Source organism: Physella acuta, unplaced genomic scaffold, assembly GCF_028476545.2.
Source record: "Physella acuta isolate Inbredline_101_S28 unplaced genomic scaffold, ASM2847654v3 ptg000531l, whole genome shotgun sequence".
NCBI classification, from domain to species: Eukaryota; Metazoa; Mollusca; class Gastropoda; family Physidae; genus Physella; species Physella acuta.
In genome coordinates this window covers 600001-619342 of record NW_026732050.1, presented here as the reverse complement: position 1 = coordinate 619342, position 19342 = coordinate 600001, and the positions used below count along the sequence as shown (strand labels likewise).

General features: G+C 38.2%; 1 protein-coding gene across 1 annotated transcript in view; it reads right to left on the bottom strand.

Moving 5' to 3' along the window:
- LOC131945191 (neuroglobin-like) overlaps positions 1-19342 on the bottom strand; it is a 94254-nt gene that overhangs the window by 8877 nt on the left and 66035 nt on the right. The window contains exons 3-4 of the mRNA XM_059306218.1: positions 7987-8089; positions 7179-7313 (exon numbers count right to left, since the gene is read on the bottom strand). Coding sequence (XP_059162201.1) covers positions 7179-7313; positions 7987-8089 — 238 coding nt within the window. The remainder of the gene's footprint in view (positions 1-7178; positions 7314-7986; positions 8090-19342) is intronic.

Below are 19342 nucleotides of genomic sequence, written 5' to 3'. Positions count from 1 at the left end.
TTCATTAGTAACTAGAGGAATTTATTTTATCCCTATAATCTAGCCCATACTTTGATCAACAAATGAAAAGTTCATTGTTAAGTTTTAAAATAAAATTATCAAATTATCCCAGACTCGACAAGCTCTTTGTTTACTTTATTTTTGTTAGACGTAAAACATAACGTTGATAGGAACCTAAATCAAAGTTTAGAAACTCTGTAATCAGACAATTTTTTTAAACAGAGAGAAACATTGGGGATCAAAAAGAATAAAATGTTAGTTGTAAGTCCCAGTACGGCTAGAATTGTATGTGAGACTGGAGTCCAATAAAGTTTCACCTTTCACAGGATCAAAATACGCTTGACGGATAGAGTTGATTAAAAACTCGAACTGTAAACACAGTGGGGTGGGGTGAACAAACAATTCAATAAACCAAATACAAGGATGTCGAGTAATGATCTTCCAAATTAAAACTTTTCAAAAATATTAGGACAAAAATACAGAGACAAAAGATGAAAAAAAAATTGAGAATCCTAAATTACCGCGAAATATACATTTCCTTATGTAAGGGAATCTTCCTGTAATTGATCCAGCCCATCTTTACTACTCATTTATGCATCATTACATTTTATAAATAATCAAAGGTCAGAATAGAAATAATATAAGCAAAGGAAAGGCTTTCGTTCATTTCGAAGAGAATATATTATTTAGCTTTGATAGTACACCATGGTCTACGAAATAATAAAAAAAATGTTCATAAAAAAAACGTTTAATATCAAGCTTTTATGTAATAATGCACTAAAAAGTAGAAAATAAATTATAGACTATTAATCAGGCAACCAATTAAGTCGAATTGAATGTCACGATGCATTGTCTTCACGTCTTGACCAACGTACCAATTACGAACCGTATCTGTCAGTTAGAAGTGCCTGCAATTTCGCTCGGCCGTTTTGATCTAGACAGACTGACGACTGACGAGGAAGTGAGTTAAATAAAAGCTTGTAACAAAATACATCAAGCTAATCAAAACGGATACATTTAGACTGTCGAAATGACGACACAATGAAATCTTTGAAGCCTTTCATTAAGTGTTGGTTTACTAATATAAAATCATACACACATTCCCATAATAGGATATTGTACACTCACATGCAAAAACATTTTCCTCGAGCCCATATAACTACATTACATACTCCCAAAAAGGACATAATACATACTCTCAAATAGGGGCATCTAGCTCACGCACAAAGAATGACGTATTACATTACATATTACATTACAGACTCCCATATAAGGAAATCTTCTTGCTTACATCCATGTCCCTACAACCCAAGAAATCTCGTGCAAAGTCAAATTCCTTCCAGGTTTTTAACACACTCATCATTTCTCCTGGGTACTTTCCTAACCCGAATGTATTACATCATATCGTTCAAACTATTTCAATCTTTTGTTCGACTATGAAAACTTGAATCACCAGGCAGAAGTGTGGAGTTAGAGCGTTGAGAAATATCTTTTCTAAAGCTGATCTCACTTTTTCATTAGCCAGCCAAGGCAGGCGTTACACCCGTTCACTTCATACAAAAATCCTACATCCAAGAAAAATGATCTATAAAATATTAAACACTTTTTATATATCCTAAATAAACGACCCATCCCACAGAAGAAAAAAAAAGATCTGTGAAATGTAAAAACACTTTATTTAAGAATCCGAAATAAACGACTCCTCCCACAGAAAAAAAGAGATCTATAAAATACAGCAACATTTCACAGCTACAGTTGAAGTAAAACCCAGGTCAATTGCGTGGAGCATCAGAAACCCGTTTTGGGGTGGGAGGAGGGGGAATTTAGGGTCGTGGGGTCTAGAAACAAATTGTGAGGACAGAGAAAAATGGAGGAGTAAATAAAAAGAGGATCGAGAGAGAAAGAGAGAGAGAGTGAGAGAGAGAGAAGGAGGGAGGGAAGGAGAGAGAGAAGGAGGGAGGGAAGGAGAAATAGGACAAATTGGACAAAGTATTGACAAAGAGGTGAAAGAGAGTGAATATGAGAGGAGCGGCATGAGTTGGGATACAAAAGTTGAATGGAGTTATTTCCCTTCACAACTTAAGGTTCAAACAGCCAGGACATCCACCCCATAAGCCTCCCCCCCCTTCCCCAACGTGTCACGTCTAGTCGTATTTCCCTATAACATTTCAATAAAAGGTGTAAAAAAAATCGCAGCGCCATATTTAAATCCCGTGAGTCAGAGTTTATCTTCGGTTATGATCAACTCGGGGAAATCAATAACACGTCATGTTGTGATGCTACACTCGTCACATATGGTAACATACATGTTATTACTGCATGTTTGCTGTAAGGTGATGGCGTATTTAATCACTAAACTAATCACTTGAAATAAGTCAATGAAGGGTCGAATCTCCCAATGAGGTCAGTATTTTGTCAGTTATGATTTGCCTGTGTTCAAGTTTTCCCGCCCATTTTCCCACAATGCATCGATTGGCGCCACTTCCGGTCAAATTAGCGTCACACCAAAAGGAGTATAGCGGATGACCAGGGTTTCTTTCAGACATTTTTCAGAGGGGAGGGGAAACTTGAAAATTTCGGGAAGAGGGGGTGGCACTGAGAATTTTCGGGGTTACGAGGGGTGGGGGTGGGGGCTGACACAGGGTAAAGTATATATTTTCAATGAGCATTGTATATTTTTCTTTTTTCGGCCGGGGGGTGGGTAAGGGTAAGGGGGGGGGGGGGGCGAGTTAACGTGTTCACGTGCCGTCCCCCGGAGAGATGCTTGAAAGAAACTGCTGATGATCTGGTTACAAGGGGTGGTTTGTGTGGGGTGAGGGTGTTAGTACAGTCATTTGTTGGGGTCCGTGTGAGGTGTGAGTGCATCGATTATCTGGGGGAGTTGGTGTGTGTGTAAAAGGTCTACACGTGTCTAATTGCTATTTAGTTAATGTATAAACGACGATAAGAGGTCATTCAACTGATATTTAAAACATTGAACCCAACAGCTACATTCTGTGGAAACAATAAAACAGTTTTTGCTTCATTTGGATTCCCCGCTCACGTTCATTGACACCACACTTCAAAGAAATCAACCCACACATCCCCTCCCCAAATTTAAGAAAGGTTTTCCTGCAGTCTATGGTCTGAGTCGTCTCAAGCCTTACCCCACCCCCTCCCTCCTCCCCCTTCGTCTCCTCCAGCAAAGACAAAACATTTAAACTCAATAACAGAAAAAAAAACTTATTTTTCTATCCCTCCACATAAAGTAAAACGTCAAATGAGGGATTGTTAGTCGGGGTTGTCACTTTGCTAATTTTATTATAGATGTATATGTAAAATAAATGTAGGTTTTACAAAGACTCATTTGCATGTCGATATTGATAATATGTACTTCTTGAACTACATTAATCTGTAAGTAAGGCTTTGACCAAATCGTCTTTTTTGGTCACCTTAATGGCGTAAGGTGATATAGTTCAACTCAATTTTTTTCGATCGTTTAGTTGATATAGTTCAACCCACTTTTTTCGACCGTTTAGGTGATATAGTTCAACCCACTTTTTTTCGACCGTTTAGATGATATAGTTCAACCCATTTTTTTCGACCGTTTAGGTGATATAGTTCAACCCACTTTTTTCGACCGTTTAGGAAATGGTGTGGAAAAAATCGTAATTGTGGATAATACCCAGAAGGAGCTTCACAAAAAATAAAAGACGAAAGAAATCTCTAGAAAAAATGTTCTGGAGTTTCTGGTTTGGACGTTTTCATTACAAACATGCCAGAAATCTGGCCAGCGGCTTAACGTTAGTGCCGTTACGCATTTTTAAAGGTCGGAGTTTTTGTGTTTTGTTGAAAGCGTTTATCTATTATTTACTGTTCATTGTGAGTGGTTTATTGGAAGCGTTTATCTTTTATTTTAATGTTTGAGATTATCTCTTATTCCCATCATTGTGTCCCAAAAGGTGTTGAAATATTTATTGCCTTACACGAACAAAGAGCTGGACGGAATAGCAGTCAGGTCATGTGGGGACATCAGGGATAGGTTTAACACCAGGTGGGTCGATGGTTGGGGGTCATTTCCGTTTGAGATGGTTGGGGGTCATTTCCGTCTGAGATGGGAAGGGTGTCGTGTTACATAACATAATGGAAAGGTGGGTGGTGGGTGATTTATATAAGAAAGAAACCATATACATGACTGTTGTGGCTCAGTATAGAATTAAATGTTTAGCTGACCCATGACGTGAAGGTTTTAGTGAAACAAAATTTTCTATATTTGTAGCGATTCATTACATCTTTTAGGTCGCGATGCATGGGACAAGAGAACTGGCGGATCTTTAGCCTCAACAAGTCGGATCGTGCAAACAAATCAGCCTCGACACAATGGTTTTTCTCAAAAAGGTCACCGGCGTGCAACAGAATTGGTTTCTAAATCCGTTGAAAGACAGTCTGACTGCAGACCCCCCCCCCCCCGTCCCACAATACCCTGCATCTTCTGCACTCCAAAGTACCCAAACTATCCCAGATCACACCACCACAACCCCTCGTCCCCCATCATAAAATTCACATGCTCTACATATTAAATCTATCACCACCCCATTATAAAAAAAAACAGCGTCGAAATTTTTATTACTTAAATTGGCTTCATTTCGTTTGTGAATGAAATAGAACATTACCGTACAACGTCGTTAATAATAATCATAGCCATAGGAGCTAACCTACATAATATGATAACTGTCTCGCACTGAAGTGACCGTGACAGGTAATAAAGACAAACCTCATGTTTGAACTATCTCAATAATATATTTTGTGCTTTTAAATAAACCATAATAGTTTATTAACGTCTTTTAAACATCTATATATATAATTCTCTTCTTGGATACCCCAGAAAACACCAAGCTGTAAGCGCCCCTTTTTAGGCATATCCTTACCACCCCCACATGGTCTGGTGAGCTTTGGTTCACGCTAAATGTTTACAATCGTAGAGCCGGGTTTAGTGACGGCTATTAGGGGCAGATAATTTAGTTTGAAACGATTTTAAACTTAGGGGAGGTAACTAAGAGGAGGCTGCTTTCGCGCGGGGGGGGGGGGCGTGTGGGGTAGGGGTTGGGGGAAAGGAGGGGGGGGGGGGAGGGTTATCGTCCTTAACGAGGTACTGATAGTGTTGTAAAGCAAATATTTTCAGTGGCAGCATTGGTACTGTCGAATTCACAAATTATGAATTACTGTAAAGTAGAAAATAAAACAACTAAATAGCGGCGTATGATACGCCGCGGGTCGGCTCTTATGTAATAAATACACTAGTTTTAGTGTTCTTAGCTCATGAATTTCATGGATGTTGTCTCTTTACAGTATAAATTATCATAAGAAAAATTCTCCATCTTCTACACTAAACAATACACCAATTCACCAACCTATCATAAAGAAATCACCATCTTCTACGGTAAATACACGTACCAATTGACCAACCAACCATAAAAAACTGAACATTAGCTTGAAACAGCGACAGAAAATAAACAAAATAATAAAATTTTTATTTTAACTTTGGTTTGGTTTTTCTATTTGATAAAATTTTAATGCAACAGTAAAAGCAGTTCGATAACTTATATAATAAAAACACAATTCACCAGTTTCTGTTAGAAAAATACACATTTTTCACAGATAATTGAACTCACAAAATTATAAAAATACAACACTTTCAACAATTAAAAAAAAACTTGGCAAATTCTATCTTATGCTCATAAAAAATATAACAGTAGCAGTTGGTTCAGATGTAATGGATCGAAGGTACAGTTTAACACAGCCGAATATGTGAAATATGTATAAAGTAAATCACAGTGTTTCTTCCAGACTTATTTCTCCGGGGGGGGGGGGGGGGGCACTTGAAATTTTCGGAGGGGGGGGGGGGCGGTAAACTTTCTTCGGGGGGGGGGGGGCGGACACTGTTAAAAGTATTTATTTTCTATATAAATTATATAAATTTCATTTCGTTTGGGGGGGGGGGGTCGGTAAAAATTTTTCGGGGGTGTAAAGCCCCCCCCCCCCCCCGAAGAGATGCCTGGAAGAAACTCTGGTAAACCAGGAATATGACGTCTTTAACCAGACGTTCAACATACCCATCAGGATGCCCCTGACGTCACTGTCTAGACTTTAAAAAATACAGGGGTTTCAGAGAAATACTTTTTTTTTTAAAGATCGCTTGTTTAATATATTTTATTACAAATTGCTTGCCTGTATAAATAGTAGACTTTCTTGTTAGAAACTCTGGCTATGGTGTGTGAACTGGAATTTTTCCTTTAATTCTTTGAAATTTATATGTTTAACCAACATGAGCAATTATCGATAATTCTGTCTTCTTAACAAGAGCAATACAATTTTTTTATATTGAAAGTTGAGTTACTACAGTATTTGTCTAGATTGGATAGCACTAATTTAGATAATTTAGATAGGGTGCTCATGCTTCTTGTGTCTTGTTGTAGGCTATTAGCAGCACACAACTGAATATAACAGATACAGAACAAGTAGGATGGGCTGGAGACGTACGTAGGTAAATATTCAGCAAATATGGCGAATGACGACACACTCGATGTTTATTGCTCCCCCCCCCCCCGCCCACCGACACTTCGTCGAGCACCATTAAAAACTACTTAGTCTATCACAAATCCTTACAGTCTAAAGACAGCTTCAAGAGACAGGAAACTGATTTGTTCAACAGCTTTGATATGTCTAATGTATTGTCAGGGAGAGTACATCGGCCTATGTAGACATGTCAGAGTACATCAGTCTATGTAGACGTCATGTGAGAGTACATCGGCCTATGTAGACGTCATATGACAGTATATCGGCCTATGTAGACGTCATATGAGAGTACATCGGCCTATGTAGACGTCATGTGAGAGTACATCGGCCTATGTAGACGTCATGTGAGAGTACATCGGCCTATGTAGACGTCATATGACAGTACATCAGTCTATGTAGACGTCATGTGAGAGTACATCGGCCTATGTAGACGTCATATGACAGTACATCAGTCTATGTAGACGTCATGTGAGAGTACATCGGCCTATGTAGACGTCATATGAGAGTACATCGGCCTATGTAGACGTCATGTGAGAGTACATCGGCCTATGTAGACGTCATGTGAGACCAAAGACAACTCACATAGTTGACGTGCGTCAATCAGACACCAAAAGACAACTCACCCTCAACATCTGCGGCTTAACGCTCCTCTTGACGTGCGTCTGACCTATGGACACCAGGACACTGTTGAGGAAATCCGAATCGTCCAGACTCTCCACGGCCGCACCCAGCCCCTCCATCACCGTCACGGCGTGTCTCTGTGGACGGTCAACATTTGGTTAGTGGACCTCCGGTAATCAGGTCAAATGTTGGATGAATCTAGCATTTATTTGTGTACTGGACCTGGCCTAACCAATGTACATTTTGACTCATCCGAGCTGGATGAGAGATAATGGTATCATGGGGAGTCATTGCAACATCTACCTGTGACCATCATTACCGGCAACATTTACATACCAACACCATAATCTTCAAAATCTACATCTAAATATCACTATCTGCAACATCTGCATGTGAACATCCTTACCTGCAACATCTACCTGTGGATGTCCTTACCTGCAACATCTACGTGTGAACATTCTTACCTACAACATCTGCGATGAACATTCTTACAAGGAACATCTACCTGCGAACATCCTTACCTGCAACATCTAACTGCGAACATCCTTACCTGGAACATCTACGATGAACATCCTTACAAGGAACATCTACCTGCGAACATCCTTACCTGCAACATCTACCTGTGAACATCCTTACCTGCAACATCTACCTGTGAACATCCTTACCTGCAACATCTACCTGTGGATATCCTTACCTTCAACATCTACCTGTGGATGTCCTTACCTGCAACATCTACCTGTGGATGTCCTTACCTGCAACATCCACCTTCGAACATCCTTACCTGCAACATCCACCTGCGAACATCCTTACCTGCAACATGTCCTTGTCGACATCCCACTCCAGCTCATTCTTCTCATTCATCTGTACGATCTTAGGGAACAGTCGCTTCAAGTCTGGCTCGGTCTGGAACAGGCTGGGGAACAAGAAGTAGAAATATGAGGGAACAGGAAGCAGAAATATGAGGGAACAGGAAAAAGAAATATGAGGGAACAGGAAGCAGAAATATGAGGGAACAGGAAGCAGAAATATAAGGGAACAGGAAAAAGAAATATGAGGGAACAGGAAACAGAAATATGAGGGAACAGGAAAAAGAAATATGAGGGAACAGGAAACAGAAATATGAGGGAACAGGAAGCAGAAATATGAGGGAACAGGAAGCAGAAATATGAGGGAACAGGAAGCAGAAATATGAGGGAACAGGAAGCAGAAATATAAGGGAACAGGAAAAAGAAATATGAGGGAACAGGAAAAAGAAATATGAGGGAACAAGAAGTAGAAATATGAGGGAACAGGAAGCAGAAATATGAGGGAACAGGAAGCAGAAATATAAGGGAACAGGAAAAAGAAATATGAGGGAACAGGAAACAGAAATATGAGGGAACAGGAAGCAGAAATATGAGGGAACAGGAAGCAGGAATATGAGGAAACAAGAAGCAAAAATATGAAGGAACAGGAAGCAGAAATATGAGGGAACAGGAAGCAGAAATATGAGGGAACAGGAAAAAGAAATATGAGGGAACAGGAAGCAGAAATATGAGGGAACAGGAAAAAGAAATGAGGGAAAAGGAAGCAGAAATATGAGGGAACAGGAAAAATAAATGAGGGAACAGGAAGCAAATGAATAAAAGACCACGATGAAAGTTTATAAGGGAACACGAACCAAAATTTGAAGTAGCAAGAAAAATAAATTTGATGGAACTGTTGGAACATGGAGGCAGAAATGTTAGAGAAAATAAAGTAGAAACGTGATGGAGCTTGTAGAAGATAAGTAACGTTAGCAGAAATGTGGTGGTACATGATGAGTGGGATAATGAATTTTTCCCCCAGATTTTTACTTAAATTTTTAGGCTGTGTTTATTAAAATCCAAATCGGATGTGTGGATAAAAGGTTTAGTCGTAGAGACCAACCAGTCAACTATTCCCGAATAAACTGCAGTCACAAACGCATTTGCTTTAAAAATACAATCTTTAAAAAAAAAAAACACATTTCAAAAACACGCCAGAAAACCCCTCTGCTCTAAATACTTGGAGGTTAAAAACATTTTCACCGGAACCGGAAATGATGCAACACACGTTGCCACCAAAATGGCGACTAATTGCGATGTCTTCCTCCGTGTGGGCGCTAGACGTCTTTCCTTGGGCAACAGACATCCCTTTTTAACAAGCTACAAACCATAAAGGGAGAGAACTATCGTTTCCACTTCTCCAACTACGTGCTTGTTTGTCTTCTACTGGTATTACTGGGGTTGTGTACAGTGTCCTAAAGCTTAATTCAACGAAAACACCTTCACAAGCAGATATCAGGGGAGATAAAAGGATTCTTACAGAACAGACCTTGGACATGAGGGGACATAACCAACGGTTTATTTTGGTGTCATGTAATTGTTATAGGTAACATGTGATGTCTTTGTCTAATGTGTATTTAGTGCTGGGGGGGGGGGGGGGGGGGGTCGTCTCGACTTCTTAATCCAAGGGGAGAGGGGATATTTGGAATTTTGTGACAATTTTTGACGATGGGAAGACGGAGGGCTTTCAGAAAGTGTGACCACGCTTTAGTCGTTTACAAAATAATATTGCAAACTGATTTTCAGCCGTCATTTCGCTTTTTTTGTTTGGTAAAATAAAGTGACTGATGAGCTAAAGAAAAAGTTGTTTTAAAAACCAAAACTGCAATGTTGAGGGTTGTTGGAGGTGACATCATTCAAGGAGTGCTTTTTGTGGCGGTGAGGAGCGAGGGGGGGGGGGATACCTAGAAATTAAAAGGTGTCAAAAATAGACTGAGGTCGCTGATATAGTCTCCCCCCCCCCTTCTCTCGTTTCATATATGTCTGTATGTATGTATGTATATATATATATATATATATATATATATATATATATATATATATATATATATATATATATATATATGTGTGTGTGTGTATTTATATATATGTGTGTGTATTTTTATATATGTATATATATATATTTATATATATATATATGTGTGCGTATGTTTAAGTCAAATATAACCAAATCATTTTAGCTTACCCTGTTCCAAACCACAGGGTAAAAATAAAACAAGCATGAAATTAATCTAATTAGTCTATAAACTAATTAAGCTAATACAATTTGTTATCGATGTATGGCCATACAACTACATGACAGCTCTACATGAATGCACCCAGCTTAATTTCGTTACGCAATCAGTGAAAGGTAGCGGCTAATCAACAAGGTCAAGGCTGTCAACGAGGCATGTAAACAAGACGGGTGGCTGGAGAATTCTGGCTGGCACTAGCTTAACGCCTTTCATTCTAGCTTGGGACAAGCAGGCAAACTGACCCAAACAATTCACAGGGGAAGTCATCAATTTTAGTTAAGTCCAGCGACATGGAGCACGTCCACGCTCAACCCCCCCCCCCCCCCCCCCCAACCCCTCGTACGAAATATAAAAAATATATAAAAACATTTATAAAAAAAAATAAGAAATAGAAAATAATTTCAATAATAAAAATATAAAAACATGTATAAAAATTAAAAGAAAATTTATACTTTAATTATGGTGCGCCCTCCTCAGAATTTACAATTTCGCCCCCCCCCCCCTTACACCCCCCTCCGAAGAAAAATGTCTGAAAGAAACTGTAGTCGTGTAATAAAAATAGCCAATAGCTAATACACCCTCTTGAGGTGATTTTCTTGAAATTATTACACCATTGTGTAACTCGTCGATAACAGCATTTTTAACAGAAGTAAGGGTCGGTCTGGTCGAGTCGGTAAAGCTCATGGTTACTCATGGTTGCTAAACCGAAAGGTCTCAAGTTCGAACCCTCGGGCAGATGAGGCTCGTTCTAGGAGAGACAACTCCGAAAATCAAACAACTGCTACCTTGTAGTTGGTTCTTGGCTGGACAAAGGCTATCGAAGCAAATCCAAAAAGAAAAGCAGGCTGAAATCAGAGTCAATGGCGCATAACCAGTTGACACGTATACTTAATTGTGTTGCAAGGGATCCTTTCCAACACTAAAAGAAGAAGACAGAAGTAAGCTACTTTTTTGTTTCTTTAAAGTTAACCGGAACATTTTTTGTTTTGTTTGACAGCTGATTTTGTTTCATCTTCATGACATAATCATAAGAACCGCGAATAGAAATAATAAAAGATTTAAATATAGATTAAAGCTGTGAGAAAGAGAAGAATACAAGGAGAGATAGAGAGAGACACAGAGAGAGAGAGAGAGAGAGAGAGAGAGAAATAGGAGACCATATGGACTTGAATAATATAAATACAGATATGCAGGAAAGAATAAAACTAAACAAAAATAATCCTACGGAAAAAAGAAATTTGTATTTGAACTCTTGAAGTTGAAGCCCGTATTTGTTTGACCTATTAAGGAGACGAAGCGTAAAGTAATTTTTAAAAATATCCGCTAGAAAGATGGCAATCATTTCGACATTTTTATTCCTCCTGCGCTTGTCACAAGTTCTGCGCGCATTGACAGGTTTGTCCAGGTTTGACAAATGATTTTTGTCCGGGGATCAAAATCTGGGTGGAATGTTTACCTACTTCAGAAATACATCGAGAGCAAACAGCTCGCTGCTAGAGAGTGGACCAAGAGTCTTGGGGGTCGGACATTACTGACGTCGATCTTTACTCCCTTCTCATCATACATTGACACAAAACGACAGACACTCCCCCCCCCAAATGACATTACACTTCAGCCAACCCTAAGTCCACAGTGCATTTTGTTTTTTTTCTAAAAGGTTTTCTAGGCTGGGCCAACATATTTTAAAAATAAAGTTTACTAAAAATGTATTTTATAAATGGTGGGATATTTGCTAAAATCTTTAAAATATCACTTTCTAAAATTTAAAACTTTTGACCTTGAACTTTCTGAATACCCCTGCTCCAACACTCCCCCCCCCACAACCCACCCCTCGACCGTCACATTTCGTCATAAATCTCCTTTCTGGAGTGTCTTTATTTAGGTCAGATATCTCGCGGTAAAACTGTGAACCTAAAGTTCAGACATATCAAGTTAACTGTGAACTAAATGTTTAAGATGCCCCCTCACCCTTACACCGCTAATAAAAATTACACAGAAAGTGAATTCACATAACCTCTAAAAAAGTCGCTAAGTTTGTTAATTAATTACATCAGGTTTCTAATTCATGTAAGCTTTCTGAAACCGTTAATCTAGTTTTGTACTTTATGCGGTTATGTAGAAAACCTTTCGGCAAATATAACCACAAATGTCAGCTTAATATCTTCAATATATTTAGCTAAAATATTAAACTGCAAATTTCTCATTTGTAACTACATATCAATTTTTCATTCGACGTTGCGTATCGCAATCTCAGGGAATTAGCTGCTTTCCTAGTAGTCTAATTTGTATACTCTTCACTGACCAACAAGCCAAAGCTTATGTCATTGTGCGCCATTACCTCACCGTTTTCGGGAAGATCCGATTAAGAGGCGCATCAAAGACGTAGCTAGATTAGATCAAGATAGAAGCGGCTCCCGACTCATCTCTCTATTGATCTTAGATCACACGGCTTTATTGTTAGGTAATAGACACTACAGGCTAAGTGCTGTGCATCGGGAATTCCACATGACCTAGTTTTTTTCAAGGTTTTAAAAATATGTCGTAAGATTTAAAAACTGCATTTCTAGTTAACTGTCTCTTGTGCGGAAAAATCGATGAGAAACTGTGGTTAGAACTGCAAGTATTTGTTGAAGAAATGCGAGGTCTAGTCACAGATGTAGACAATCTAGTGGGCGTAAACATCATGTCCACAGTTCATCAGTTCAGGGAGGTGTATTTGTGAACATGATCTTGACATCTTAAAGAAGCTGCTCTTAAATCATACTTTGTAGAATCGTGTGTTAGATTTTTCGAGTTTTTGAATTAACCCCCCCCCCCCCACACACACACAAACTCTCCAACTGATCCTTTCGTTGTTACCTAAGTAAACAAGATGGCCGCAATATTTCTTCTTAGAAACTAACTGCCAAAGTTGCGGCTTCAAGATGATACGGCTCGCTCACACACACACACACACACACACACACACACACACACACACACACACACACACACACACACACACACACACACACACACACACACACAGATAAATCAACACGCACACACACCCACCCCACCCCCACCCCACCCCACACAATTTATGTATACACAATTTATGTATACACAATTTATGTATATATATATATATATATATATATATATATATATATATATATATATATATATATATATATATATATATATGCATACAGTTGTGAATTAAATGAAGTAGCTGTGGTTTCACGACATTCCAGACTTTGAAAGGGTAACCTTGAGAACTGGGCGGTTATCCCCCTTCCTCCCTGACACCCACAGCCACATGCCTACGTCATTGCCTTTAGTAAATAAAGAAAAGAGCGCCAATTAGATCCAGAAAACAATATTGTACTAAAAACGGCAGTTTAAAAATATATTAATCTCTATCGAACTCCATATTGAAACTGGAAAAAAGATTGAATGCTAAAATTAATTAACAAGATTTAAATACAGAACATATTTTACAAGGAAAAAAAATTGTTTGTCTCGATTAAACTAATTAAAAAATGTGCAGTTGCACATATTTTTTTCTACATTTAATTTTATTGCAAAATGTTTTATCGAATTAGGATATCGTGTTTAATAAATAAAATTCATTAGTGTTGTTGAAGTGAGTCGAGATGTAAATTATTTTCGATTTATTCAGGCGAATGTAAATTGGCACTAGTTACTTTACTTTGTTTTCAAATGAAAACAACAATGTAGATTGGTTATTTTTTCTAAACCTATTAAATATTTTTTGAAGAATATAGTCCGTACGTTATAAACTTTAGACAAGAATATACCTTGGTGTTACATGATATTCCATGTCGAGATATATATTGGCCTGCATGCGTGTGTATATAAATTATTGATATTTTAAAAAGAAATACGAAATTCAAATAATTAAACTTAACACGTAGGCGTATACATCTGGAAATTTGCCACAAATATTGCACTGAACTCCTCATCAAATTGTTTTTGAAAAAAATTAAAATAAGAATACTTTTGTTATGAATTTACATTGATAATCAAATTTTACTAATAACCTATTAAAAAAAAAACTTATAGAAAAGATATTTTACTTAGGAGTTTTAAAAAAGTAAAGCAAAACCCCCAAACAAAAATTATCCATTTGAACAAATTTTTACAAATATGTAATGCAAATAAATAAAAAAAAAACACAACCGAATATAAATTGTTTCCTCAAAACAAATACGTGTCTCTACTATTTCAACAATAGATCTTCATGAAGGCTTTGGTCCATGAACTAGCCCTAGTTGTAGACACCACTCAACAAATTTATGTTTTTTTCTAATTGAGACACCACCCAACAAATTAATGGGTTTTGTTAGTGTAGACACCACCCAACAAATTAATGGGTTTGTTAGTGTAGACACCACCCAACAAATTAATGGGTTTTGTTAGTGTAGACACCACCCAACAAATTAATGGGTTTTGTTAGTGTAGACACCACCCAACAAATTAATGGGTTTGTTAGTGTAGACACCACCCAACAAATTAATGGGTTTGTTAGTGTAGACACCACCCAACAAATTAATGGGTTTTGTTAGTGTAGACACCACCCAACAAATTAATGGGTTTTGTTAGTGTAGACACCACCCAACAAATTAATGGGTTTTCCTAAAGTTGAGACACCACCCAACAAATTAATGGGTTTTGTTAGTGTAGACACCACCCAACAAATTAATGGGCTTTGTTAGTGTAGACACCTTCCGAAGAGCTTGGTACGTCGGACACCCAAGTCCCCTACATATTAGCGTGGGGGAGGAGAGGTGCAAGACTGCCGGGAACCAAGAGGGGTTTGCTCTCGACCCTAACCAGATGTCTTGACTTTAAGCTGCGGCCTTCACGTGGCTTCGGAAGAGTGCCACTAGTCGGACCAAGCTCATGACCCCCCTAGTGGGTGCGGAATGGCTAGTGGTAGCCAACAGCAACTAGAGGTTTTTGATCTGGCCGAGTAGAGCTGCTGTATGCGCTAGGCTCAAGAAAAAATGGCCGAACGCCCCCCCACGATCAAGCCGGGTACCAGGCGGTAGGACGACGTCCCCACGTCCCGCGTCTGGTGGGTGGGGAAGGAAAGCCCGGTGAGAGCCCACGGAAGTAGCGACCGATGTGTGGGAAACTCTGTCGGGGTTTACCACACTGAGGCCTGCATGGCTAATGGAAGTCAACCTTCTGAGCCGGTTTCCGTATAAGGAAGGAAGGAATGGTAGACACCATCCAACACATTAATGGCTTTTGTCAGTGTAGACACCACCCAACAAATTTATGTCTTTTTCTAATTGAGACACCATCCAACAAATTAATGGGTTTTGTTAGTGTAGACACCACCCAACAAATTAATGGGTTTTGTTAGTGTAGACACCACCCAACAAATTAATGAGTTTGTTAGTGTAGACACCACCCAAACCACCCAACAAATTAATGGGTTTTGTTAGTGTAGACACCACCCAACAAATTAATGAGTTTGTTAGTGTAGACACCACCCAAACCACCCAACACATTAATGGGTTTTGTTAGTGTAGACACCACCCAACAAATTAATGAGTTTGTTAGTGTAGACACCACCCAAACCACCCAACACATTAATGGGTTTTGTTAGTGTAGACACCACCCAACAAATTAATGGGTTTTCCTAACGTTGAGACACCACCCAACAAATTAATGGGTTTTCCTAACGTTGAGACACCACCCAACAAATTAATGGGTTTTGTTAGTGTAGACACCACCCAACAAATTAATGGGCTTTGTTAGTGTAGACACCACCCAACAAATTAATGGGCTTTGTTAGTGTAGACACCACCCAACAAATTAATGGGTTTTCCTAAAATTGAGACTCCACCCAAAAAATTAATGGGTTTTCTTAGTTCCAAGAAATCAATGACTAGACACAAATAGCTGGGCTTACTTAAAAGACACAGAAAACAAAATCTAATCTGATCGCTTTTCAAAGTTGTCCACGCTGCTGTGTCGTGGACGTTAAAAAATTGACTCCGAGAGAAATTTGATTCCTCTCTTCACCTTCAGTAATGACTAGTCATGTCATTCCCAGTGACGTCACTGGCTGTCGTTGTTGTCGGTTTACCGCCTTTGACTTTGACGTGTGACCTAATTCCGGGCAAGTCCAGCTGCCACGGAATTTAATATCCGAAGATCGTCTTTCTCGTTTTAGTTTTAATTAGGTTTTTAGAGCACATTATTCCATCTCATGAAACCACATCATTCGGTCTCATGAAACCACATTATGTGATATCATAAAACCACATGATTTATGTCATAACACCACATCATTCGGTCTCATGAAACCACATTATGTCTTCTTCTTCTTCTTCGTTCTTAATTATCAGTGTTTGAAGGGGATCGAGATTTATCTGCCAGTGGGTTTGAACTCGAGACTTTGTTCGAATTTATCAACCATGAGCTTTTTGCCGACTCGACCACGCCTCCAACACAATTAAGCGTTACGTGTCAACTGTTTATGCGCCATTGAGGCCATTGACTCCGATTTCAGCCTGCTTTTCTTTTTGGATTTGCTTCCATAGCCTTTGTCCAACCAAGAACCAAGAACAAACTACAAGGCAGCAGTTGTTTGATTTTGGAGTTGTCTCTCCTAGAAGAGTGGCTGTCCCCAGCTAACGAGCCTCATCTGCCCGAGGGTTCGAACTCGAGACTTTTTGGTTTAGCAACCATGAGCTTTACCGACTCGACCACGCCGACCCCTTCCACATTATGTGATATCATCAAACCACATGATTTATGTCATGAAACCACACAATTCGGTCTCATGAAACTACATTATTTGGTGTCATAAAACCACACGATTTGATATCATGAAACCACATCATTTGGTCTCATGAAACCACATGATTTGATATCATAAAACCACATGATTTGATATCATGAACCACATCATTCGGTCTCATGAAACCACATTATTTGATATCATGAAACCACTTGATTTATGTCATGACACCACATCATTCGGTCTCATAAAACCACATTATGTGATGTAATAAAACCACATGATTTATGTCATAAAACCACATCATTCGGTCTCATGAAACCACATTATGTGATATCATATAACCACATGATTTATGTCATGAAACCACACCATTTGGTCTCATGAAACTACATTATTTGGTGTCATAAAACCACACGATTTGATATCATGAAACCACATCATTTGGTCTCATGAAACCACATGATTTGATATCATAAAACCACATGATTTGATATCATGAACCACATCATTCGGTCTCATGAAACCACATTATTTGATATCATGAAACCACTTGATTTATGTCATGACACCACATCATTCGGTCTCATAAAACCACATTATGTGATGTAATAAAACCACATGATTTATGTCATAAAACCACATCATTCGGTCTCATGAAACCACATTATGTGATATCATATAACCACATGATTTATGTCATGAAACCACACCATTTGGTCTCATGAAACTACATTATTTGGTGTCATAAAACCACACGATTTGATATCATGAAACCACATCATTTGGTCTCATGAAACCACATGATTTGATATCATAAAACCACATGATTTGATATCATGAACCACATCATTCGGTCTCATGAAACCACATTATTTGATATCATGAAACCACTTGATTTATGTCATGACACCACATCATTCGGTCTCATAAAACCACATTATGTGATGTAATAAAACCACATGATTTATGTCATAAAACCACATCATTCGGTCTCATGAAACCACATTATGTGATATCATAAAACCACATGATTTATGTCATGAAACCACACCATTTGGTCTCATGAAACTACATTATTTGGTGTCATAAAACCACACGATTTGATATCATGAAACCACATCATTTGGTCTCATGAAACCACATGATTCGATGTCATAAAACTACATGATTTGATATCATGAACCACATCATTCGGTCTCATGAAACCACATTATTTGATATCATGAAACCACTTGATTTATGTCATGAAACCACATCATTCGGTCTCTTGAAACTACATTATTTGATGTCATCAAACCAAATGATTTGACGTAATCAAACCACATCATTCCGTCTCATGAAACCACATTAGTTTTTGTCATGAAACCACACCATTCATTTTCAAAAACTACATGATTTGATGTCAGTAAACATCAATAAATCAGGAGTCTTTTGAAGAATGTCTAAAGAAACTCTGAAGAATGTCTGAAGAAAGTCTGAAAAATGTCTTAAGAATGTCTGAAGAAACTACAAAGAAGGTCTAAATAAACTCTGGAGAAACTGAAGAAAATCTGAAGAATGTCGGAAAAATGTCTGAAAAAGCTTTGAAGAATGTCTTAAGAATGTCTGAAGAAACTATAAAGAAACTATACATAAACTCTGAAGAAACTGTGAGGAAAATCTGAAGAATGTCTTAAGAATGTCTGAAGAAACTCTGAAGAATGTCTTAAGAATGTCTGAAGAAACTTTAAAGAAACTATTAATAAACTCTGAAGAAACTGAAGAAACTCTGAAGAACGTCTGATTTGTTTCACAAAACACAAAGCCGTGTTTGCTGTTTGACTAATTAAATGTTGTAGACCGTCATTCAAAATTCAATCAATCGACATAAAAATATACAAGCCCTATTTTAAAAAGTTTTTATAATAAAAAAAAATTGATTAGAAGATATTTTTATCCAAAATAAAATTGGCTGAAAAAATAAAAACATTGCCCTGTACTGATTTTTTTGTGTGAAAATAAAAGTTTAAACGAAACGCCAAAGAACTCACTCCTAAATTACAGAAGACGCCTCGCTATGATCTGTCAGCAGAGTTTGATAGGGCGCCTTGTTTTAAGCGGCTTGACAAACATTTATACACCCAGATTAAAGTTTTTTCTTGATCCTACATTTCTAATGAGATGTGAGCTTGATGGCACAAAACATATCACATCACGTGCAGTGCCGGCTGGTGATTACCTCCCTTGACCACCAGATTCGGGAGATTTGTATCAAATCCATTATTTTTGTAGTAAATCATCGTTTAGCTCGAGGCTTTAAACCACAATTACTACACAGTGGC